Below are 26,818 nucleotides of genomic sequence, written 5' to 3'. Positions count from 1 at the left end.
AAGCAAAACAGACTATTAAGTCTGTAAAGGACTATTAAGGAAGCACAGGATAAAAACACAGAGAGAAGGATAAACAGAAAAAAATAAGATGGAGGGAAATGTACTACCGTGTTTCCCCGACAATAAGACACTGTCTTATTAATTTTTTTGGACAGAAAAACACCAGAGGGCTTATTTTCAGGGGAGGGCTTATTTTAATGAACATTGACAGCAATTTTAATAAACAGGTAAATGTGAACAAAAAAATGTACCTTTATTCAATAAGCAAATCACTGGGGAAGAACAGGATGACACACTCACTGCTGCAGCTCTGATTGGATGCAGCTCGGAGCGCGGCATGCATTTCAACTGGGGGGGGGAGGGTGGTGCATACAGAGGGTACCGTAATGTAGCGTGTAGCGCAGGGGATCACCTTCACTACAGTAGCAATCTCAATAGGGCTTATTTTCGGGGGAGGGCTTATTTTAGAGGAATCTTACACAGTAAGGAGAGGGCTTATTTTCGGGATAGGTCTTATTATCGTGGAAACACAGTATTTGCAGTCATAACTGTGAATGTGAATGGGGTGAGTTAGCCCATAAAACAGAAGTGGAAAGGAGAATGGATTTAGAAATCAGAATCCAACAACATGTTGTGTACAAAAGACATACTTGAAACAAAAAGACACACACAGAGTTAAAATAAAGGGCTGGAGGAGACTCTATTATGCATCAACTGAAGTTTAAAAAAAAGGGCAGGGGTAGTAATCATGATCTCAGACAAAGCAAAAGCAAAAATAGACCTAATTAAAAGAGATAATCGGGGACACTACATTTTGCTAAAAAGTACCACATACAATGAAGTAATAAAAAAAATAATAAAGGCTTCATTTCTCAAATATATAAGGAACTTAGTCAAATTTATAAAAAAATAAGCTATTCCCCAGCTGATAAATGGATATAGGATATGAACAGGCAGTTTTCAGAAGAAGAAATCAAAGCTATCTATAATCATATAAAAATGCTCTAAGTCACTATTAACTAGAAGAAGGCAAAGTGAAACAACTCTGAAATACCACCTTATACCTATCAGAAATGACAAATGCTGAGGAGATGAGGGAAAATTGGTACATTAATGAACTGATGGTAGAATAATGAACTGGTCCAACCATTCTGGAAAACAATCTGGAACTATACCCAAAAGGCTATAAAGCTGTGCATATTCTTTAATCCAGAAACACCACTACTAGGTCAATACCCCAAAGATATCAAAGAAAAAGGAAAAGGACTTATATATACAGAAAAACTTATAGCAGCTCTTTTTATGGTATCAACAAATTAGAAATTGAGGGGAGGTTCATCAATTGGGGAAAGGGCTGAACAAGTTGTGACATATGATTGTAATGGAATACTACTGTGCTATATAAGAAATGATGAGGGGTGGTTTCAGAAAAACACAGCAAGACCTATATATATGAACTTATATAAAGTGACATGAGAAGAACTGGGACATTATGGTACACAGTGACAGCAATGTTGTAATGATCAACTGTGAAAGATTTGGCTATTTGATCATTACAATAATCCAAGACAATTCCAAAGGGCTCATGATAAAAAACACTCTCCTTCTCCAGGGAGAGAACTAATAAACTCTGATTGCAAATTTTCTCACTTTATTTTGTTTGCTTTTTTGTGATATGGCTAATATGGAAATATGTTTTACATGATTTCACATGCATTGCTAAGATATTATTTGTCTTCTCAGTCGGAAGGTGTGGGAGAGAACAAGAGAATCCAGAGCTCCAAATTTAAAAAGAAAAAAATGTTTAAAAAATAATAAATTTTAAAATTAAAAAACAAAACAAAAAATACCTTATTTTGAAAAGGGGTCTACAGGCCTCACCAGACTGCCACAGGGGTTCCTGACACAGAAAAGTTAAAGAACCTCTGCACTAGACACTCTGAAAACTTACCACTATCAGGCAAATACTAAATGTAAATGATTATAGCAAACTGTTAAAGCATCCAAAATGTTAGCAACTTTCTAATCTTAAAATTGCTAGCTGTAATATCTATACTCTAACATATTAACAAATATATATACTTAATAGTTACCAATATTAGTAGTTATTTATTTACATAAGTATTATATACCAGAGCGACCACAGAACAAAATAAACATAAAAGTCTTTTTAATTAGTATAACTTTTTAGATTTCAGAACTTGGGAGAAAAAAAGTGCTATGACACATTAGATAAAATTCACACTCCTTGAAAAAAAAAAGTAAATTTTTCACTGCTTACAAGGAAACCAGGGGAAGGAGAGGTGGCAGCAGCTTTAATGTCCCAAATGTCCACACCTATCACCTGACCCTTTCTCAGCTTCAATAATTCTTTGTGGGAAGTACAGGTCAAGAAATCAGAAAAACAGCTGAAAGCTTGGAAAAAAAAATGCTATATGTTTGGTCACAACCACATGGTATTAATAAAGGTCTGCAAAAAGGACTGAGGGGCTTTTTGACAGATTTTTAAAATTTCACATCCCCCGTCTACCTCCTTAAAGGGATGGATGGTAAAAATCAAAGTGAATCTAACAACTTTATAATATCCAACTTGAACTAATCACAGAACCTGGATTTCTTAATCCAATCTTTAGGGAGCCTTGTTCTAGTATTTAAGAGAAAAATATCTATCAAAACCAATAGTGATTTTATGTACAGTGTTTTACAGCTAGGAAAAATTTTAGTTCTCTTTTATGTTGCTCTCTTTTTCTTAAGATATTTGGATAAACTGAAAAAAACAATACTTATATGAAGCAACTAGTTTAAAACCTTTCTGTTTTTTGAATAGACACAAAGAAAAAAGAAAAACATCATAAACTTACCTACTTTTGCTCCCAAACCGGTATTCAGAGTGGATATCTCTAATACTTTGAAATCACATGTAAAGCAATAGTTTACTTTAGTAAAAACAATAGGAGTTCAAGGTTTGGAACTTAAATATCCTAAACCTCCATAATAGTCATTTATCCCCATAAAACTGCCAAGATTAAAAAGCATCATCCTCTCTTCACCACAAACCAGAGTTTTATATGATTCTTACCACTTTTTTAGTATTTTTTCTTTTTTGCATAGGGAGAGCAGGGGGATGATAGGGCAGTCCAGAGAAGAGGTCTGGTGATATTCACATTTAATTTCATTGGTTTAAGAAACTACCAGCGTTGAAAATTCTTCAAACTAAGCAAATAAAAAATTCCTATGTAACACAGAGTCTTAAGAGAGCTGACTAGAATCACTGAAAGGCTGTGACTTGCCCAAGGTCACAAACCTAGTCTGAGTCACAGGCTATACTTGACTTCAAGGCTAGCTCTATAACTATTATACCATGTGCCTCCCTTTTATAGTAAAACTATTTTAGGATTAAAGGAGGGGGAAAAAGTAAAGAACTAGTACCCAAGGAGGAATGGATGAACAAATTCCATACATGAATGTAATTACTAACTTGTATGAAATCAAAAAAGAGATCATTTTGGAGAATCCTGGGTAGTACATACTGACAAGGTGAAAAAGAGAACAATAAATACAAGAACAACAGCATTTTAAAGGGGAAAAAAAAACCTGGTGTCTAGAAGATCTACAATGAAACATATTATCCTTCTTATGAAAAAACTGCGACAGACTGAAGGTACAAGGAAAAGAAACATACATTTTTGGACACAGTCAATCTATAGATTCATTTTGCTTAACTATGCTTATGAATTACAACAGTTTGAGTTTTTTCTTTTTTTTATTTGAGGGAAGAGAGAAACAGAAAGAAGTTCACAAACAAACACACAAATAAGCAAATCAGGTTTTAAAGTAAGGTAGAATTATGTATACTTTTTTTAAATATGCAAGTGGTATCATATGGAAATGCTCTTTCTTCAGTATTTAAGTTCAGAATTTTTTTAAAGAGTACTATTATAAATTTTAAAAAGACATCTGAAAAAATTGGCTTCCATTTTAAGGAAAGTTTAGTGGGATTTTTCCCCCAACTTCTTCTCCTATCCCAATTAAAACGCCTATTTACCAAGAAACTAAATATTAGAATGATATACCTACCACTGGGATGACATGGGTTACTCCATCCCCACTGTCAATGACTATTCCTGTCAAGGTGCGTTCACCAACTTGCCGCGATGTCCAAGATGCTGCTAAAGCTAACACTGCCTAAAATGGTGAAAGGGAAATTTAATGATTATGAGGAGGGAAGAAAAAGCATGCTTATTCTGCTTATTCCCACGGTAAAACAAGCAGCCTCTCCTGTGATCGCAATGTTCTCCTTTCCTAGTTACCCTTCTATTCCTCAGAATTTCAGTTCAAATTTAGTCAATCATATTCTGATCAACTGCATAACAATGTTAAATCTATCATGAATCCAACTTTGAATAAATTATTAGGAGCTCAAGAATTCTATAATTTGTACAACATCCCTCACCACATTCTTTAAAAGATAAAATTCATACACCAAAATATAGCAGAGGCAACAGAAAGAAAATGTTTTTCCTTTTGCTTTACTAAAGAATGAGAGGACATGAAGGGTCATTTAGTCTAATTCCCTAAATTCGAATCAGTATAACTAAAATACATCCCAAAATATACACAAATTAGAAAAATGGACTAGAAGATCCCCAAAAATAAACATGGATTTCCTAGGTCCTAGGATCTCCAGGAAATAACAAAAGAAAAAAAAAGCTATAGAGGGTAAACCAACATAGGAAAAAAAATCATTATTTTACAGCTCTTGTAGTTATATTGTTTCTGATGAAGGAAAAATGCAGCACCCTTGTCCTGGTGCATATAACAACATACTATGCTTCCCTGCATTCACCAAGACAAAGCTGGACAAAGAAAGACGCGATGCCATCAAAAGGCACGTTAGCAAAGTGAAATGTTCCAATAAGTATAGTTTATGGGACATGTTTACAAAGAGGGTCCATATCACACTTCAGTACTTTTCTAGACAGAAAATAAACCTTCTAATAATGACCCTTTGAAATTCACCTTATTTTTACCAGTCTGTTAGAAAGCTAAAGAGATTTAAGACAATGAAGAATACAATTTTTTTTACCTGAACTGCAATGTAGAGTCCTGGCACATTAAAAGATTCAAACATGATTTCTGCAAGGTATTCTCTATTTTCTGGGGTGTTCAGTGGAGGTTCTGTCTGCAAAAGAATCGCTTTAATAAGCATTCTCTCTACTTTCTCCCAAACCTCATACAATTAAAATAATAAAACTTTAGAGCTCTAAGAGACTTTAAAGTGCGTCCAACACCTTCTCCATATAAATGAGGAAACCGGAACCCAGGGATATTAAAAGGTTTAAGTAATTTAGTTATAAGCTAGCCTCCTGCTTTGACTACTCCAGGGATTCCTCTACAGAAACTAGCTTGAAATCCTATAGAATACCCCCAGTAGGTAAGGCTACGCATTATAAATAGAATTAATTTATTTTCTGGTCACAGGAGAAATGGCCCACCTTTAAACTTATAAAGATTATTAAAGCTACATTTTAAAAAGCTAATATAAAGAGGTGGCCAGAAGTTCTTAACCAAACATTGCTTAACTTTTAAGATTAATTTTACATAACGAATATATATGTGTATGTATACATGTGTGTGTTTGTACACACATATGAAACAGGTTCTGACTATACTGTCAATACTATTTACCATAATAGGTGAAAGTAAGCTTCATATCAAAAAAATTTAAACTCTATACTAAGTAGAGACATTAGACTTCATCAACAAAAGCCCTTCTCATATTAAACATAAATGATAAAATTAGAATTGATTACAAAAAGGTAACCAAAGCTAATAACAAAAGACAAATTCCATAGTAATTTCTTTTAACTAGACACACCTGTGTCAGCAAATTAGCAAAAGTATCTTTCATGGAGGTTTAATTCTTTTAGGAGAGGTATAGCAGATAAAAAGATTAGAAAAGCTATAGATATTGGGCAAGAAAATTTTCCTACCAGTCAAAAGATAACAAATTCCTACTTTAGCTTTGGCCTCTAATTTAAAATTCAGTAAACAACTATAGCTCAAGTATAAAATGATAGAGCAAGGGGTAACAAAATTTTTCCTACATCTCTTGGCTCTTTTAGAGTTCAAAATCAATGTCAAATTACATGTTCTTCCAGTAGCTTTGTACCTTGTAGTTCCCAGTAATCATTCTCCACGTTTAGATGCCTTAAATAAAAATTTTCCCCAACCTACACCCAGGTTGTCAGGAAGCTTCAGACTAGACAAGAAAAGTGGGGCAACACCAGACATTCAAATCTTGTGAGTAGGAGAACAGGTTATTATAGCATATAGTTTTGTTTGCACCACAAAGAATCTTCTTAAAACTTGCAGCTCTAGCCTCTTCTCTCAGATTTTTCTTCTCCTTCCCTATATTGTTGATAACTCTTGATTCCAGAAATGTTGACTTAGTCATATTAGAGAGATATTTATAGACTGAAATGAATGAATGGAATGGTTAACAGACAGGATTTCAGCAATGGAATAGCATTTATGAGCAATTCTCATAAAGGCAAAGACCAAACAGAGTTTATAAAACTTACTGCTTTTGGAATTTAATAGTAAAGTCTGACATTTACTGGGTATCTATATGTAACTCGGGGCAAGTAATTGCCAAGTGCTCTCAGGCAACTCACTAAATTGGCTGACAGTTACTAATATATACTTATAGAGGAAGTTTTCTTACCAGGTACTCCCCTATACCTATAAAATCTCAAGTCTACACCTCCATTGGCCCCTCCAAAAAAGTCCGATGGACATATTTGTGAAAATGATAATGAGAAAAAAGGGACAACAATAACTAGAATTCACAAATAACTCCCAATTTTTTTTCTAGTCCCCGTTATGGCTTCAAGGACTTCCCCAAAAAACGTAAACATCAGCAATGATTTTGCTGACTACTTTTCTCCTGTTCTTGATTCTGCTGTTCAGCATTCATATAAGCAGCAAAAGAGAAGTAATATGAACAAAGGGAGAAATAAGAAAAAAAGCAAGGGATCTATGAAGTGGCAGGAAAAAAACTGCATAAATCAGCCTGTGAGACTTCGAGTAGGTTCTATTATGATATTCCAGGTACAACTATTTGACAGGTGTGACAACAGCTCTGAGACTTATAGTTCTGTGCGGTTTCCAGTTTCAATGCAGATGGCAAGAAGAAATCCTCAAACTTGGATAGATTTTACCCTTGGGTTCAAAAAAGTCATTTCACTGCTATAAAAAAGTGAGGGGTATACAGTTCACTTGAAAAATATCTATTTTTTTTTTTAGTGGATTAAAGGCTCTAAAAGAGTCAACAGTTTGATATGGCATAACGCCCAGAAATAGGAAGGTGAGTGCTCCACGCTGTACCCTAATATTCTAAGTCCCATATTTTATGAAGGAATAAAAAGCTAAAGAGCATATAGTGACCAGGTTGAAGGGTCTTCACCTCATGTTATATGAGGACCAGCTGGCAGAACTCAAGATGTTTAGCCTAGAAAAGACTTAAGAAACTATCAAATAGGTTTGTTTTGTTTTGTTTTCTGAAAGTCTATCAAGTAGAAGAACAGCCCTTAGACTCAGTCCTACTTGGCACCAGAGGGAAAACTAATTGCAGTGAGTAGAGGTTGCAAAGAGTTACCTTTTAGATCAATTTAAGGAAAAACTTCCTAACAGTATTTCTGATATCTAACAAATTAACTGAAGATACTCAGAAAGTAGAGAGTTCCACCTCATAGGAAATCTTCAACAAAGGCTGGATGGCCCCCTTCTCAGACATGTAGTACAGGTCTAAATACCGAGAGGACTGAGGTCCCTTCTAACTCTTAGGTTTTTTTTATTTTATAACCATGTATCTTGGGATAAGAACAAAAGAACAACTCGTAGGTATAAAAGCAAACTTTCTGCCACCTCTTCTCTCTATTACATATATACATCATGGCTGTAAGAGAATAAAGGATAGATTCCAGCCCAAAAAGCATAGTAAGTACTTAAACATAGTAAGTACATAGTTAGCATATAGCTTAAAAATCTTTGTGTTGTAAAAAGATAGCTTAAAAATCAAATAATTCTTATAGAAAAATCATTTAAAGTAACAATAAGTATAAAGATGTATTAGTTATGGAATTATCACTACAAACAACATTTTAAAGCTAGGGAATAATAAAGAATGTCATAAATTCTAACATTACAAAATAAAAATTAAAAACTCAAACTGGAAATATTTTACAATATACCTACATGGAAAAAATAGAATAATAAATTACAGGTAAAGCTAGACTGAGTCAAAAGACTTGAGTTCAGATTCTAGCTCCACTACTTACTGTCATTGGGCAGGTCACTTACCCTCTCTGGGTCTGAGTCTTCTCATTATATAGAAATAAAGAGATGAATCTAGATGGATTATAAGTCCATTATAGCTCTAAATCTCTGGTTTTATGATGTCTCATTTTAAATATTTGGATCCTGTTACATAAACTTTCTCTATTACATAGCATTTTTCATTATGAAGTTAATTTTATCTTCAAAAAGATATTCCATGGTGATATATAATTTTATATATGATAGCTAAATCTTCTATTATAAAACTAAAATCCTCTCATTTTTCTGTAATGTTTTATTTTGCTAAGCAAAAGTAGTGAGGAATGTATCAATACCTTTTCTTAAACTCACGACATATTCTGAATGAAAGGTATTTTTTAAATAACAATTTTCAAGTACATGATAATGTATTAAGATCTAATTGCTGATATAGAATTGTAATTGTAAATAAATTACAAAAAACAAGATTTTAAGTGTTATTCAATAATACCTCATTTTGCAATTTTCTGGGGAAAATATGGTGGGAAAGTATAAACTGAGAAAAACTACAACTAAGCAGTTAAGTTAATGTTTATCCTAACAAGTACAAAGTGGGTTACCAATTCTAACAGAGAAATTATTATTAAGAATCTCACTCATTTCAAAAAACTAAAAGAGCCTTCTGGAAAGGAATATGGTGACAATTTTCCTTTCACTGTTGGCTCGGGCATGAATACAGGAAACATCTCCAAAGGTGAAGAACACCTGACACAGGGATGCCAGCCTGTGAGATTGCTACAAAGAAACTACAATGTTTTAAAAAACTGCCCAGAACTCATTAGCAGCTTGCATATGAAGCACTGTCTGCTCATCAGGACTATTTTCAAAAAGTATAAAAGAGACAAAAAACTGCTTCATAAATCTTTTAACCACTGAGACCAAATAAAATAGAGATTTTTTTTAACTATGCACAGTCCAAGAAGATGTCTCAGACCCTTCTGCCAATATATTTCAGTATAATGTAGTCAGGGTGGAGAGCGTGCAGCCTTGAGGCCATGTATGGTCCTCTAGGTCTTTACCTGAATCCGAATTTCACAGAACAAATCCCCCTAATAAAAGGAATTGTTCTATGAAGTTTGGATTCAGTCAAAGAACCATACCCAAGAACCTAGAGGATCAGATGTGGCCTCGGGGCAGAGGTTTCTCACCCCTGTGTAAGAAAACACTGAAAGACCCTTCTACAACTTTCCATACAGTCTACCATGAGAAAGATAATGAGGAGATTTTATATCGCACGTAAATAGAGGGTCTAAAAAAAGTCCTAATAAATAAGAGGTCTGCACAGGCACATGAATAGCAGTGATCAGACAAGTAGATGGGGGCATCAAGGAACTTTCACAAGTATTACCAAGAATAAAGTGCAAAAAATCCATTAATAATACAGAAAATCTGATGAGCTTGAGGAAAATATGCAAATTTCTATTAGTTAAGAGGGGTTCCAGAAAATAGAAAACCTGACAGAAAGTGTTTAAAAATAAGCAAATTCCTAAATAAATCAATGATTTCCTATGATAACATGGGAACGTTTTGTCAAAAGAGAGGGGTCTAAATTTTTTTAATATAAAAAGGGATAATTTTCTAAGTTGGGAAGGAGTATATTTAGAAATTAAGATAATGTGAAAATAAATATATCACTTTTTTGAGGTCTAAGAAAATATAAAAATGACATCTTGCCTCAGTTTTCTCTACCATAAAAAAGGAAAAAATTCCTGTCATCCCCATTAGAATGTCCTTAAGAGGAGTTTAACATGTCCTTGACATTTCTCTAAAGGATACTAGCTTCTTAAAATTTCAAGTCATTTTTAAATGTGTACAGTTTAGCATTCATAAAAAATATTTCATTCCCCTTACTTCAAAATGCTCACCATTAAAAAATAGTGATCTTCAGGTTCAGCTCGAAGGTATTTAAAAATTACTTGTTCCATGAATCTTTCCATGAGATCCCAATCTTCAATTATACCATGTCTTATAGGCCACTGATGGAAGATAAAGTAAAAATATGCAAAAGTTCAGTTCATATCATTGAACAATTGCCTAACAATAATTAATAGCATAAAAAGTTGTTTATTAAAAATGTCTGTCTATTCTGTGGGAATTAAATTTATATATGAGCATATGTAAAAGCTACCAAAAATAATTTAGCAATTTTAACCAGATTTGTTCTACCTACTTCTACGTTCTTCCTAATCTTCCCAGTAGTAAGTACCATATTTATCTTATACACTGTCGTGACAAGAAACTATTGCATTAATCATTAAAGAAAATTTGTCGTTTCTTCATGTTCAGTCAGTATTTAAGTCTATGAAGCCAATTCTACCTACAACCATAAACACCTCAAAGGTAAGAAAAACTGAATTTAAATATTCTCATAACCCTAGTAGAGGTCTCTTTCATATAATGGTGACTCTCAAATGTTTACCATCTAACTGAACTGGCTAAGAACCATAATGGCACATTAGATAACAGAACATACGGTTGAAATAACATTAAAAAGACACCTAAAAGAACACAACTCATCCTCCTCCAAAATACCAACACATTTTTCTAACTTCCCTATTTCTGTTGCAAGAATGACCCAGGCTCAAAACCTCAGAGTGACCTCTTCATTCTCCTTTCCTTCCTACCACCACCCAATCTATTACCAAATCCTGTCTTCATAAGTTCTCTTGTATCCATCCCCTTGTCTTCACTCACATGGATTCAACTCAACCTGCATCACCTCTCACTTCTAGGATAAAATATAAATTTCTCCATTGGTCATTTAAGGTCCTTCCTAATATGGTTCCAACCTATTTTTTCAGTCTTATCTCACATTATTTCCCCTCCTGTACTCTATATTCCTTCCAAACTACCCTATCTTTTGTTTCCTATTAATGAAATTCTCTCTTGAACATCCTTGTCTTTGCACATGTCTAAAATGCTCACCCCTCTGGAAATGCCCAGCTCCCTTCAAGACTCAGGTCAGGAGTCATTTCTCAACACAAGGTCTTTGATGACTACTTCCCTCCTCAGATGTTAGTGCTCTCCCCTAATGCCAAGATTATTTTGTATATATTTTAAATTTATTTATCTATATATAAGTTTTCTTACCCATAGAATATAAGTGCCTTGAGATAGGGGACTATTTTGCCTGTTTTTGATTCTTCAAAACCTATTCCTTGGTACACAGTAGCATTTAATAAATGCTTGTTAAGTTGAATTAACTAGAAGATCTCTGAGGTCCCTCCAAGTTTGTTTTCTTTTTAACTTCTGATTATACTGATTCTTTTTAAATTTTCTTTTTCATTACCATGAATTTGAACATCAACAAACATAAACATTTCCTTATAAAACAAAGAACAGAAAAAGAAAATTATGTGACAATCTATTACGTACAGCTTTAGTTTTTTCTAAGTCAATTTAACAGGGTGGTTACAATACTACCCTATTTGACTGTATATATTTCTGAACTTCACTCTTCTGTGTAATCTTTTAATGTTTCATTCTCTTCCTAAGAACTGAAGACTAATTTGTAAACTAATTAAGAAAAACCAAGACTTACTGTTTTAATGAAATAGCAAAGCATCCCTTCCCTTACCATACACATGTACCTGGAACATGATACTAATGATGGCACTGCCTACTGGAAATCTCCTTTCCTTGACTCCTAGTAGTAAACTCCCTTTGCAAGAGACCCATGAACAAGTTTGTTAACCTTTGAACAGAAATGACTATCACAATACTATGGTAGAATATATATGAATTATCCATAAGAAAGAACTAAACAAGGTCTCCTCAAGCTATCTTTATCATTTCTGAAAAATTCCTGAAGAAATTTTACTCCCATAAATTAGACTAAAACAAAAAAGAAAGCAATGTATGATACCTTTTTATAACTAGGGTTACAGAACAAAACTTCATGATAATCCATACTTTGGGGTCAGTTATTTACTTATACTTCCCTTAAAAATAACTGCTTTAACCCTATTCTGAACTAAACATTGAAGCTGATGTTAAAGCTAGAACAAACATAAGCCTATGTTACACTGTTAAACCAAGTCTTAAAAATATTGAAATCTCTCCCCCAAAAAATCACAATTGACACATGTAATTTGTCCTTCTTGTACCTTTCAAACTCCAAAGTTAATACCTTAGGGAAAACAGTTCTTCAGTTGAATAACCTGATGGGGCGCTTGGGGTGTCTATGTTTGTAACATCAGTTTGTAAATTCAATTTGTAAAACCACATTTCCCACCCCACCCCCAGCCTCAGAGCATTAACTCTGCCCCCTCCCCCTGCCAGCACTACAATTCATGAACTGTTTATCTCCCCTTAGTATAATGGCCAGCTGCACCTATGAATCCTTCGATGCACTATCTGTAAGTTAACTCCTCAGCCAATTATACACATACTGAATCCCCATTAACCTTGGTTCCCAACATCCATCTTGTCAAACATGACACTGATGGGTGGCAGACTAGGCACTTCTCAGTCAGCCCTGACCGCTAACTGACTTAGTGACGTTTCAAGCCTAAAACCACACCTCCAGGTAGCCCTTCCTTTGGGCTATTTCCCAGTGAATTATGGGCAAAACGCCTGGGCAGTTGATATTAAAAGTGCATGTTCCTTTAAGCACTGACCACTCCTTAATTCCTCCCTAATCCCACCCTTACTCACCTAGTTAGCATAGTTGACATCTGATTTACTCTTGTAACTCCTTAAAAACTATACCTATGACTTCTTTAAATTTGCAGGTTCCCAGAGAACCCCTGCCAGCTGTAAAGCATAACAATAAACTTTTACAATCCTGACTCAAAAGATTTTTTGGGACTAGTGAATTCCTTCCAGACTGCACAGCAGGGACTCTGGTCATTGATTGGAGCCCCTGTAACACTTATCACCCCCTCATCAACCCCAAGCAATAAACAAAAAACAAGTAGCCCATATGTTGGGCATCAAAGGAGCTAAATCAGGGGTGGGGAACCTGTGGCCTGGGGGACACATGTGGCCTTCTAGGTCCTTGAGTACAGCCTTTTGACTGAGACCAAGTTTTACAGAACAAATCCTTTTATTGAGATGATTTGTTCTGTGAAGTTTGGATTCAGTCAAAGGACTGCACTTGAGGGCCTAGAAGGCCACGTGTGGCCCTGAGGTCACAAGTTCCCCACCCCTGGGTTAAATCATGAAGTTATCAGGGGAAGTTAAATGAGAGTAAGATAGTATTGCGTCAAGCAGGAACAAAAATAATTCACTATCTTGTTTCCATTGCTGACGGAATATATTGTTAAATTTTTCTTGTTGTTTAGTCGTTTGCAGTCACATCCAATGCTTCATGACCCTATTTGGAGTTTTCTTGGCAAACACACTGGAGTGGTTTGCCATTTCATTCTCTAGCTCATTTTACAGATGAGGAAAATAAGGCAAACAGGGTTAAGTGATGTGCCCAGGGTCACAAAACTAGTAAGTGTCTCAGGCCAGATTTGAACTCACAAAGATGAGTCTTCTCTACTCCAGACCCAGCACTCTATCCACTGTACTACCTAAGTGCCCTTTATGTTAAATAGTACTTTAAATTCATTCCTAATAACTTTCAGTATTAACAAACTAAGAAAACATGATGGTTTAACATTAGATGAGTATACATTTGATTGGAAAGTCTTACTCAAAAAAGTTTCAATAGTTTAATATGAGCTGGTAAAGGCAGATAGAAGGTAGATTAAGGAATCTTCCACAGGGGATGGTCTTATGTTCCCATAATATTTTAGCTAATTATGTATGATGGAAATCATTGCTAATAATACCAAACTGAATGAAGTGGCTTAGAATCTTTGAGATAAGATTAGAATTGAAAATTACTTTGACAAACATGAGTAGTAAGAAGATAAACAGAATGATGTTTAACAGAGAAATTCATAGTAATTTACTTAAGATAAAGCAAAGCAAACAAACAAACTCCACAAGTTTGGGGTAATGATAAATGAGAATTGCAAAGCACGACACAAAAAGATAATAATAAATTTTAAATAATATAAAAATAACTAGCATTTATACAGCAGCAGTTACTATATAACAGGCACTGTGATAAATGCTTTAAAATTATTATCTCATTTGAACCTCACAACAACCCTAGGAAACAGGTGCTATTATTATCCTTACTCTACTTTATAAGCCTCAGTTCTTCATCTGGAAACTGAGGAAAACAGAGGTTATGTGACTTGTCCAGGGTCACACAACTAGTAAGCCTCTGAGTCCACATATGAATTCAAGTCTTCCTGATTCCAAGCTCAGCATTTTATTCACTCTTCCACCAACCTGTCTTACACTAGACATGTACAAGTACAAAACATAGTAAAATGGTTACTGGTCATAAGGTGGCCATTACAGATGCATTTGTAAAGAGTCATTAATCATATTCCCTCAAACTATATTCAGTTTTATATAAACACATATACATCCTGTAAAAGAGTAATATAACATACATGGCTAAAATACAAGTGCTATTTCTGCCTTCTAATATTACTGTCATTGTTTTAAAAAACTAAGAATGATACCAGGCTTTATAAAGAACAGAGTAGGGGGTGGCTAGGTGGCGCAGTGAATAGAGTTCCAGCTGTGGAGTCAGGAAGACCTGAGTTCAAATCTGACCTCAGATTAACACGCACATACCAAAAATTAAATAAATAAATAAAACCTAGCCGTGTGACCTTGGGCAATTCACTTAACCCCAACTGCCCTACCTTCCCCCCTCCAAAAAATAAAAAAGGGAAAAAATAAAAAATAAAGAAAAGAATACATATCATTAAATAATCAACAAGCATTTCTTAAGCACTGATCATGTACTAACTACTAAGGAAACAAAGAAATGCAAAAAGCAAATATACAAAAACAGTTCCTGACCTCAAGGAGGTTATTTACTAGCAGGAGAGATAACATATAAATAAATAATATAAGATACATAATAAGTAGAAAAGTAACCCACTACATTAAACACTTGTCAGGCATTTTAGATTTTCCAAGACCCACAATCTGAGTGAGATACAGGAAACTTCACAATGAAACACAGGGAAATAAATAACATTAAAGGACTACATGATAAAGCTTATGAAAAATGCAAAAGAAATCAGGATTATTGATCCCAGAGAGAAACAGAATAAAGACAGTGTTTAAAAATAACCTCAAATACATAAAATGATCATGAATAGATGGTGATCAAAATATCCTAGTGTCCCATTATAACACTGTCATACAATAGAATCTCAAATAAAATAGTCCATTTTAAGCCCTATTCAAAAAGGCTTGATTTCTGAAGACTCAGTCAAAAGGAATTAGGTAGAGTAAGTTTTACAGAATCTCACATGTCACAGACTGCAAAAATAACATTAGGGAGCATCCAGGATCTGCCATTTTCAAAATGGAAAAAAAAATGGAATCAGGAGAATATTTAGATATCACATGTAAATTCTAATGTAGAAGAGCTATTTGCAACTGAAATGTTTTGGCAAGAGAGGCTTTCTTCTCTGGAATTACAACAAAATGTCTAGGTATTTAGGTAAAGTAATTGACTAGAAGCAGAGTTAAGATCACTTGTAGTCCTTTTCAAACCTCTGATACACTGTCACCTTGCAATGATTACCCAACTCCACAAAGAAACTCATCAAACTTTTTAATAAGTATGAATACATAAAGTACTATCTACTTCATTTCTGGTAAGAATCTGAGGGGGTTGGGGGAGGTGTAATGTTTTCCAGCAAATTTTTAGTAGGGTACCAATAGTTTATAGAGGACAACTTTGAAACAAATATAAGATTTTTCTGAGAGGCAATTTTAGTTGTTTAATTAAGGCATGAGCTATACACATGATATTCCTTCAAAGCATAAGAATGATGAATTATTTACACACATATAAAAGTAAGTATGTATTGCTACATCAGCAAAAAAGCCTTCCAAAAGATACTACTATAATTCAACTGTACAGAGACATAATGTGATGTGGTGGAAAGAGTCCTGGATTTGGAAACAGAAGACTTGTATTAAAATCAGTTTGTATAGGTCAGAAAGTGAGGGAGATCTTGCAGAAGTCACTTAACCTCTGAGTCTCAATTTTCTCATCTGTAAAAAGAGAAGACTGGACTAGATGACCTCGAAGGCCCCTTCCCCTCTAATGCTATAAGCAAGGCTATGAATAAAAGAAAAATGTATCTATTAAAAATCCTAGAAGCTAACAGATAGATTCTTATATAAAACTTATATTATATCTAGTATGCTTTTTCAAATAAAACAAGTTTTTTTTAATTTATATTTATTGTTGAAATGGTCAGTTTTGAACTAAACACACAAGTGGGATAACATGCAGAGAGTACTGCTTCATCATTTTATCTTTAGTGTTATTTCCCAGATGAGACATAAATATTTTCAAAAATAATTATAAATGGGGGTGATACATGGCACAGTGAATAGAGCACCAGCCCTGAAGTCAGGAGTACCTGAGTTCAAATCCGGCCTCAGAAACTTAACACAAAAACTAGCCGTGTGACCTTGGGCAAATCACTTAACCCCAATTGCCCTCCAAAAAGCAAAAAAAAATTTTTAATTAAAAAAAAAATTAATTATAAATAACATTTCAAACTCCCCCCAAAATTGGAAGATTATCTATCATTATGCATCATACTCTATGGCTCCCTTCCATTACTGCAATCAAGAATTAACTCCACACTTGAAATAAGCGAGCTTTTGTTTCAATTTTACCTTCGTAGCATATGTAGGTTTATCTATGGCTTCATCTCCTATGAAAAAGTCAAGGTCATCAACTCCTCTCAGTACTCTCCTTTGGGCCTGGTCAACTACTTTTGCTGACTCTCTGATAGCAATACCTTAAAACAAAAGCATAAAAATGTCCAGTATGAACATCAATCACTTAAATGAACAGGGTAATACAATGTAATTCTTAAATACGAGTAATTTCAATACATTACATTTCAATCATCATTCTTTTTCCTTTCCCTCACAACCACCCTCTCCTTCAAAAGAAAAATCATTCAGGAAACATGCAACAAAAGGTTCGTGAAAACCATGTCATTTTCAGTATAGTTCAAAGGGACAATAATCCCTGCTATTAATGTTGATAGAAGACGCATAATTGAATCTCCCATTATTATTCTGAAAACTTCTTTAAGACAAGTAAATGAAAAGTTCCTGGGTAATAACACATCAAGCAAGCTAGAATAAAAATGCAGGATGACTCACAGGATGTAAAAAGTAAGTAAAGAGAAAAAAGTGCTTGAAAATCATCATCAATTAAGTTTGATTCTGAGCAAGACCAAATCAACGTAAGTTTTTAGTGTTATTTCTGACAAACCTCCATTTAAAGAGGAGGCTCAGGTCAGCCAGATCTTCTTTTCTCTCCAAGATGAACTCAAGACTCCCAGGCTTTCTTTACAATGCACTACTCCAGGTACCTTCGCCTCCCCTACCCAACCCTCTTCATCTCCTTTTTGTGTGTTATCTTCCCCCTCTAGACTGTAAGTTCCTTGAGGACGGGAACCGTCTTTCTTTCTGCTCATATCTGTATTCCCACAGTGATTGGCACATAGTGTGCAGTGCCTAATACATTTGCTCGCTGACTTGACTTGAACCTATGTATATATAGAAACTTCCCATTAAAAGGAAATAGTAGAATGAACAATTTAAAGGGCAACACTGGCAAGAGGGTTTGAAGGTACCAATGATCCAAGATAAACCATAACCTACAGTACTACACTATATGATACATTATTATTTATGGTTTTAGGACATTATTTAAAAAAAAACTATTAACCCCACGCATATGACAGTGTGCAACAACACTTAGCTTCATCTCTGCTATAAAACATTTTACTTATCCACAATTCAACTTCCTAAAAAATGTTTTTCAAGTCTTCCCTTAAACCTACACATTTCCCTGTAAATTCATGAGCATTATGCCTGAAGCATCATCTGTTAACTCTTCAGCTAAAGCCACAAAAGTGAGATGCTTAAATATCCCTCTCTACACCTAGACTATTCTTATTTAAATGTGATCCTAAAATATATTAATAAAATTATACTGCCCTTACAGCATTTATGATAGATTGCAAATGCACAGATCTGATCACATCACTCTGCTATCAAAAACCTTCAGAGGCTTCCTGTTGTCTACAGGGTAAAATATAAAATCCTTATTCTAGCATTTAAAACATGCCAATGTCCTCCACTCCTTCATTCCTTTCCAGGCTCCACTCCTGACTCTCTAGACTTCATTGTCTCAGCAGCCTTCTTCAACCAGAAAAAATCCCTGGTCCCCTGAAGTAATTTCCTGTCTGGAAGGTGACTACTGGAACCTCCATTATAAAGAAGTGCCCAGGCCAGCCATGTTCACTCTTCCATTCCTCTCCAAGCTCAGCTCTTAACTCCAAGAATTTTATCCCCCTTCCATACTCCAAACCCATTTCAGTGTCCTTTTTATGTGTTGTCTTTCCCCATTTGAAGGTAAGTTCCCTGAGGGCAGGTATTATCTTTTTTGCTTGCACAATTTTTGTATACTTAATGCTTAGTATAGTGCCTTGAACATAATAATAAGCACTTAATACTTACTGACTTGACTCTAGTTTCATGGTCTTATTTCACATTATGTTCCTTCATATACTAAATGTCTCAAACCTCTGCCTTGATTATACTTCTCTCCCTCCACAAAGCTGTGCAGATGGTTCTCCTATCCCTGGAATGGACTTCCTTTTCATCTCTGTCTGCTTCAATCCTCTCCTTTTAAGGCTTAGTTTGTGTACCATATGCTCCATGATACTTCTTCTCATGCCCCAAACTCCCAGATGAGAAGAGTTCTCTACTCAAATTGTTCAAAAGCATTTGGTCTCTACAACATTCTACTTTGTATCATACTTATTTGTCTACATGTCCTGTTCCAAACATGCCCTTTGCATCCCTCCAATATGGTTGGTCAGGAATAGTAAGGGTTTAAAAAAAAATCTTTTACTCTCAAAATGCAGCAAAATATGTAGCTAATTAATGTTTTAAATTAAACCACTGAATGGGAATTCATTTAATTGGCCCCAAACAAAAGATATCATATGATTTTGTAAAGTCAAAGCACTCTGACGAGAAAATAGTCTGATATTATTTAACTTTAATTCATCACCACTTTAACACAAGTCAGGACAGATTTGGTTCCCCATATTCCTAGGAGATTTGATTTGTGGTTGTGGGTTTGGGGTTTGTTTTCCATACTATCCACTATTTATTCAGATCTAAAGATCAAGATCAAAGAGAATATTGGTTGAACACTAAAAATACTATCACAAAGAGACAGAATTATTAATTCATATTTCTGTTTATGTTCTCTGCTAACACAAGATACATCTAAAATTTACTTAGCTGGGCAGAATCATCCCTCTAGTGTAAAGCTTTTAATGTAGACTTCAGAATTGCCTGACACACAATAAGTGCTATTTAACTGTCAAATAAGATTATATATATAATTGGATCATACTTTGAAATAACTGTTTCCAAAACATTCTAAAAGAAAATTTCAAGAACATAAAAAAACTGATTAAATAAATAGGTTATCTTAAATTTCTGTAAGTTCCCACTTCATCAAGGCTAACTATTCACTTATAAAGGAAAAAATTAAGGGGAAACTAAAGACTTCCTGACCAAAAAAAAATGTATCTTGAGTTGACTAAGAGAAGGATAGGGAAGATGAAAAAGGACAAAAGTTCCCCAGCCCCCTTCACTATTGACTCTCAACATACTACTATTTCCATATCCTTTGAGGCTTGGATTTGAAAGACCCAGGAGGCAACAAACAAGAACGGCTAAGGATATGCTAGTTGGCACAGCAGAGAGTACCTAAATTAAGAGAGCCCACAGACCTTTCTGGGCAGTTATATGGTACAGTGGATAGAATGCCAGTCCTGGAGTCAAGAAGACTCATCTTCATGAGTTCAAATCCAGCCTCAGACACTTACTAGCTGTGTGACCCTGAGCAAGGCACTTAACCCTGTTTGCTTCAGTTTCCTCCTCTATATATGAGTTGGAGAAGGACTTCCAGAAACAACAAAGGGTATACTAGTGAGAGTGTTGGAAGGAGTCAGTGCTAGGAATTAGTCTAGAAAACTGGGATGAAAAATAAGATTGTCAGAAATTGATCTGAGGATACAGAAAACAAGAGCTATGAATGGAGGCAGGGGAAGACTCAGAGTTACAAGCAAATTACTGGCTAAAGTAGTCTACTGAAAAAAATCAAAAGATCTATCTAGACTGGTTGTTTCATTCAGTGACACATACAAAGAACTTGTGACAGACACTAACCAAACAGAAAATAAGTTCAAATTAAATCTCTCAGCTAATGGAATGGCTTTGTAGAGCAGGTATTTCCAAATGTTTCTGGAGACCTATCTCAACTCCAATTTAAAACACATTTTTCAACACACAACTCCAATTATGAATATTTATTTGTAAATTATATATATATATATATATATACTCTTGTACTATGAATTAAAGATTATAAAATATACACAAAGTATAAATTTTTGAAAAATGAGAACAAAATTAACATTTTAAATTTGAGTGTGTTTAATTTAAATTTTAAAAGTTAATGTGTGGGGCGGCCAGGTAGCACAGCGAGTAAGAGCACCGGCCCCAGTGTTGGGATGACCTGGGGATCAAATCCGGGCTCAGACACTTAGCACCCACTCAGAAACACCTGGCTGTGTAACCTTGAGCAAGTTACTTAACCCCAATTGCTTAGGGGCAGCCAGGTGGCTCAGCAAGTTAGAGCACTGGCTCCAGTGTCGGGATGACCTGGGGATCAAATCCGGGCTCAGATACTTAGCACCACACCCAGAAATAACTGGCCATGTAACCTTGAGCAAGTTATTTAACCCCAATTGCTTTAAAAAAAAAAAGTTAATGTGTTCTGTTTTGGAATGGTAAGTTTGAGATGCATATGGGACATCTAGTTCAAAATATGTAAAATACAGTTTGTGATGTATGACTATAGCTCACAAGACAAACTAGTACTAGATATAAAGACGTAGGAAGCATCTGCATAGATATATTAATTTAACCCACTGGAGCTGATAAGATCATTGAGTAAGATAATACAGCTCAACAAGAACCCAAGAGAGCTTGAAGAACATGTGATCAGCTGGCATAACACAGAAGAATCAAAAAGGGGACAAAAAGAATAGTCAGAAAAAGAGGACCAGCAAACAGCAATGTCACAAAAATCAAGAGGAAGCAAGAAGAAAGTGATCGACAACACTCAAGGCTACACAGAGGTCAAAAAAATTGTGGAAAATGCCCTGTAAGGTTTCTAAAACTAAGGTTCTATGCTTCTAATCCGATAAAGGAGGAAGCCAGAAAGAATAAGAGTTCCCAATTAAAAAAAAAGAACAAGAGTTCAGAATTAGCAAATTCTCTTAAAATATTAAAATGTAGAGAACTCAATTAAAATGTTCACTCTGTTAATGACCGTCTCACGGTCAGGGGTAGCCAGGCCTTACCCTCTCTGGTACTTCCACTGCACAGTTGGGACGCGGACCAGCCACGTTCTCTAAGAACGGAGTCACGAGCCAGGAGAGTCAAAGAGTAGCGAGACTTTATTAGGCAGCTTCTTTTAGTAATCACATCCTAACTCCTAATTCCTCTTTGAGCTTCTCCACTTTTATCCTCCTTCTGGCCCCCCTTCTCCTGAGGCAGAAGTTCCCATGTTGCCAAGTCTGAGCTAAGCCCAAGGACACAAGCTGGGAGGTAACAGAGCTCCCATCCCTGAATAGACCGTTTCCCACAGAATATCTGAGTCTCCTCCACAGTTTTTGTACAGCGAGGTCAACATGCCCTTATCACTGCAAAGTCAGCATATTCTGGGTCTCATGCCTCCAGGGGAACTGCATGTACACCCCCTAACACACTCAAGTTCACATAAATGGTTCTCTGTCACAGATTTGATGTGACAATAAAAAGCCAACATCTACAAGGCCAATATAGTTATACATTAGGACATCTGCCTCTATCTCCAGAAATGTTAAACTAATTTCTCCAAAAGATAAGTTATAATTTCCCCAAAATGACAATTGTTAGGTGGGCTATGAAAAAACAGGCACATTAATAAAATGTTGATAGAGCTGAGAACTGGTCCAACTACTCTGGAAAGCAATTTGGAACTAAACACCCCCCCCCCTCCAAAGCCACTAAACAGTGACCCAAATATATCACTACTAGGCCTATACCCCAAAGTGACCAAGGAAAGAGGAAAAAGGACCTATACATACAAAAATATTTATAAAAGCATTTGGTTATAGCAAAGAGCTAAAATCTAAGAGTCTAACTAAAGAATAAGACTGAATAAATTATGGTAAATGACTGTAATGGAGCATTATTGTGAAGGAAATGATGATAAGGTATGGTTTCAAACATACCTGGGAAGGCTTATAGGAACTGGTATATAACCAGGAGAACAATCAAACAATAACAACAACACTGCAAACAACTCCTGAAACACTTAAGAATTGATTAATTTAATGACGAGTTATAATTCCAGAGGACCAATGAGGTGAGAGACCCAAGATGTAAACTTCAATAGCATAAAAAAATTACACTGTCAGGGAGGCTAGGTGGCGCAGTGAGTAAAGCACCAGCCCCAGAGTCAGGAGGACCCGAGTTCGGTTCCAGCCTCAGACACTTAACACACACACACACACACACACACACAAAACTAGCCATGTAACCTTGGACAAGTTACTTAACCCCAATTGCCCTCCAAAAGTAAAAAAAAAAAAATTACACTGACTTCTGGAATATCCTGTATCTTAGGACATGGCCAATGTAATGATTTTTTTTTTTTGGTCTGACTATGCTTATTTGTTATAAGAGCTTTAATTTTCTTTTTCTTTTTCCATGGAGGGGGACAGGGAAGATAGAAAAATACAAGGTTTGTTCATCAAAATAATACAAGGTTTGGGTTTTTTTTTTCAATTTAGGAGCATGGAGGGGTTAGAATAGGGGAGTGAAAAAAAGAAAGAAAAGACTCTTTCCCCCAAAATGGCGCCAAAGGCAAAGAAGGAAGCCGTTGTCCCTCCCAAGACAGAAGCCAAGTCCAAGGCTTTGAAGGCCAAGAAGGCGGTGCTGAAGGGTATCCATAGCCACAAAAAGAAAAAGATACGAACATCCCCCATCCTCCGGTGACTCAAGATACTGAGACTTCAAAGGCAGCCCAAATATCCTTGGAAAAGTGCCCCTCAGAGAAACAATCACTATGCCATCATTAAGTTTTCCTCGATCACTGAGTCTGCTATGAAGAAGACTGAGGACAACAACACCCTAGTTTTCATTATGGACATCAAGGCCAACAAGCATCAGATCAAGCAGGCCGTAAAGAAGCTGTACGACATTGACGTGGCCAAGGTCAACACACTGATCTGGCCTGATGGAGAGAAGGCCTATGTCCGTCTTGCTGCAGACTACAATGCTTTAAATGTTGCCAACAAAATTGGAATCATGTAACTTACATCCAGCTAAACATCCAGCTGTGTCCCATTCTACCTACAATAAAAAGTTTTCCAGAAAAAACAAGAAAGAAAAGACCATCACCAAAACATTTTTAAATACACAGAAGAGAACAGAAGGAAGAGCAGAAATAAGACAAGCAGGACAACTTCAAAAGTTTTATGTTGAATTTATTATATATCTAAAATGAACAAAACAAATTATATAACAGAGATTGGCAGTTTCAGATACAATCTTCTTTTTTGGTTCTATCCTCTATTTCCAGATATAAATGCCCATTTCATTTGGTGTTTGTTAACTTAAAATTTTTTCTAAAATAAATTTAAATTTAAAAAAATTAAAAAGGCAACAAAATAAAACAATGTAAGGTTAGCAAGCTCTTTTAAGGTAGGCTTCGCAAGGTAATTGAAGTCTGGACAATCTGCTATGGTCATGGATCTCTCATCTTCTGATCTGTAGAAATTCAGAAATTCAATTTTATCAGCTTAAAATGGATAATGGTCACCAGGTAAGTGATATTGATATTGTGATAGTCAACCTCACAACAAATATTCATAAAATAAAAAGCCAATTTACTCATTTACAATGAAGATATGTCTTTCTAGTTACCAAAATACTAATATCTATTATATAGGGCACACTTTACAAGTATCCAAGTAACTATGAAATCAAATTACTAATTAGTTGGTATAGTGGGTATGGAATCAGAATAAAGAGAATTAAATGATAATAAGATATTTCATCTCTATACTATATGAGTCCATTGAACTATATTTGGCTCCAGTGTGGAGTATGTTTTTTACTGATTAGATCATTCAGTCTACCAGATGAAATGTCTTTCCCCTACCCCTAATAAAATTTTGTTCTTTAACTTTTTTTTTCATTATCTATATGTCAAATAAGAACTTGCAGGTCCCTTTCTCCTCTGATATACAAAGGTGATACAATCTTGAGGACCTCCATCTATGAGAGTCTAACCAGGGGTGGGAAATCTGCAGCCTCAAAGCCACGAGTGACCCTCTAGGTCCTCAAGTGTGGCCCTTTGATTAAATCCAAACTTCACAGAATAAATCCCCTTAACAAAAGGATTTGTTCTGTAAAACTTGGACTCAGTCAAAAGGCTGCATCCAAGAACCTCGAAGGCCACATGTGGCTTCGAGGCCACAGGTTCTCAATCCTCAAACCTGTAAGTAAATACTAGTTTTCCAATAACTAAGCAACAATAGTGGCTACTCACCCCACAACATACAATTGTACAATGCTACCTAGGGTCACAAATATTTGTAAAAAACTGGCCTGACTTGCATACCACTAGTACTGGTAGCCTAAATCCAAAAAATAAAATCAGTAAACCTGGTGAAGTCATCAAAATGTAACCCTTTGTGTCACTGAGGTCCCAGATCCTTCTCTTTTGATAGATGTGCCAGGTTCAATCTTAAGGACTTTCCTCAAACTCCCAATAACTCATGTTTGATCTGAACATTCATTCATCATGTCACAGAAAGATAGGCAGATATTTCATATAAATCCACTGAGTCTTCCCATTTGCCCTCTCAATGAGTCCTCTGGACCATTCTTTGCCATCTGGACTGCTGACACACCCAACACACCCTCAAGAAAGCAAGGCCTTGTTATTCATCTGACAATGCACCCCTCCAGATAACTCTGGTCATTCACCCTGCTGCTCTGTCATCTAGAGTCTAGTAGGCTCTAGACCACCAGGCCAGCACCTGAAAGATCTCCAGGTATCATTATTTGTCCTGGAGCTGCACCATCCTGTATCCCTCTAATATTATTAAGATGTAAGTTCCTTGAGGACAGAGACTAACTCACTTTTGTATTTCTGCCCCAGCACTTACCATAGAGTAAGTGCTTAATAAATGTTTTTTTCATTAATTCATTCATTTAATACATTCATTATTTTCTTTGCTCCCACTTAGACCCTGTGAACATCTGAATTTGATTCATTTCTAGTTCTCCCCTACTAACAATCAGTCTTCCTGCAATCAATAATCTTCCAAACAGCACCTGGATATAGTCTGATGCTATTAGGCCCACTCACTACCCCACCCTCCAAAAGCCCATCTTTGGCAAAAGCAAGGGAGGAGAAGAAAGAAAGGTGGGTGGTCCTTCCCTCACCACAACGGTCTAGACAAGTTCCATACCTCATACCAAGCATTACTGCCTTCTATGCCAAAATTACAGTATATTTTATGTTACTTACATTTTGAGTACCTCTACTTCTACACTTGTCTCCAAATAATCCATAATTTATAAAGCAGAACTTTGCTAATCCCTGGGCCCGATTTCTATGGATAACTGAAGTTCTCCATTGTATAATGGTTCCTGTTTATTTTAATTCAATTCAATAAACATTTATTAAGTACCTTTTACATGCTAGGCACTGTGCTAAGTGCTGAAGTCACTGTGCTAAGTTAATTACAAAGACCTGCAGATTTTATCCCAGTCGTTGTTGTTCAGTTGTTTCAGTCATGTCTGACTCTTTGTGACCCCATTTGGGGTTTTCTTAGCAAAGACAATGGAGTGGTTTGCCATTTTCCTTCTCTAGCTCATTTTATAGATGAGGAAACTGGCAAACAGGGTTAAGTGACTTGTCCAGGGTTACACTGATAGTGTCTGAGACCAGATTTGAACTCATGAAGATGAGTCTTCCTGATTCCAGGGGCCTGGCATTCTATCTACTGCAACACCTAACTGGCCAGAAAGGTTTATGGGCCCTCTCAATTTAGGCTAATAAACTTCCATTTACTAGTGAAAAGTAAATACAAATCTACAGAGAGAGGGAGGGAGGGAAGAGGAGAGAGACAGAGAGACAGAGAGAGAGAGAGAGAGACAGAGAGAGAGAGAGAGACAGTGAGAGAGAGAGAGAGAGAGAGAGAGAGAGAGAGAGAGAGAGAGA

General features: G+C 35.7%; 1 protein-coding gene across 4 annotated transcripts in view; it reads right to left on the bottom strand.

Annotated features, from left to right (window-relative positions):
* Positions 1-26,818, bottom strand: part of ACTR3B (actin related protein 3B) — a 114,075-nt gene that overhangs the window by 59,793 nt on the left and 27,464 nt on the right. For 3 of the 4 annotated variants that reach the window (XM_069084321.1, XM_069084331.1, XM_069084345.1), the window contains exons 3-6: positions 17,104-17,228; positions 10,245-10,355; positions 5,087-5,182; positions 4,078-4,185 (exon numbers count right to left, since the gene is read on the bottom strand). In XM_069084321.1, coding sequence (XP_068940422.1) covers positions 4,078-4,185; positions 5,087-5,182; positions 10,245-10,355; positions 17,104-17,228 — 440 coding nt within the window. The remainder of the gene's footprint in view (positions 1-4,077; positions 4,186-5,086; positions 5,183-10,244; positions 10,356-17,103; positions 17,229-26,818) is intronic. The other variant, XM_069084339.1, reaches the window with a different exon arrangement.

Source organism: Petaurus breviceps, unplaced genomic scaffold (assembly GCF_028583685.1).
Source record: "Petaurus breviceps papuanus isolate PSGF00001 unplaced genomic scaffold, PetGlider_PUasm1.0 115, whole genome shotgun sequence".
NCBI lineage: Eukaryota > Metazoa > Chordata > Mammalia > Diprotodontia > Petauridae > Petaurus > Petaurus breviceps.
The sequence above is the reverse complement of the archived record's forward strand: the minus strand, read 5'-3'. Positions and strand labels throughout refer to the sequence as shown.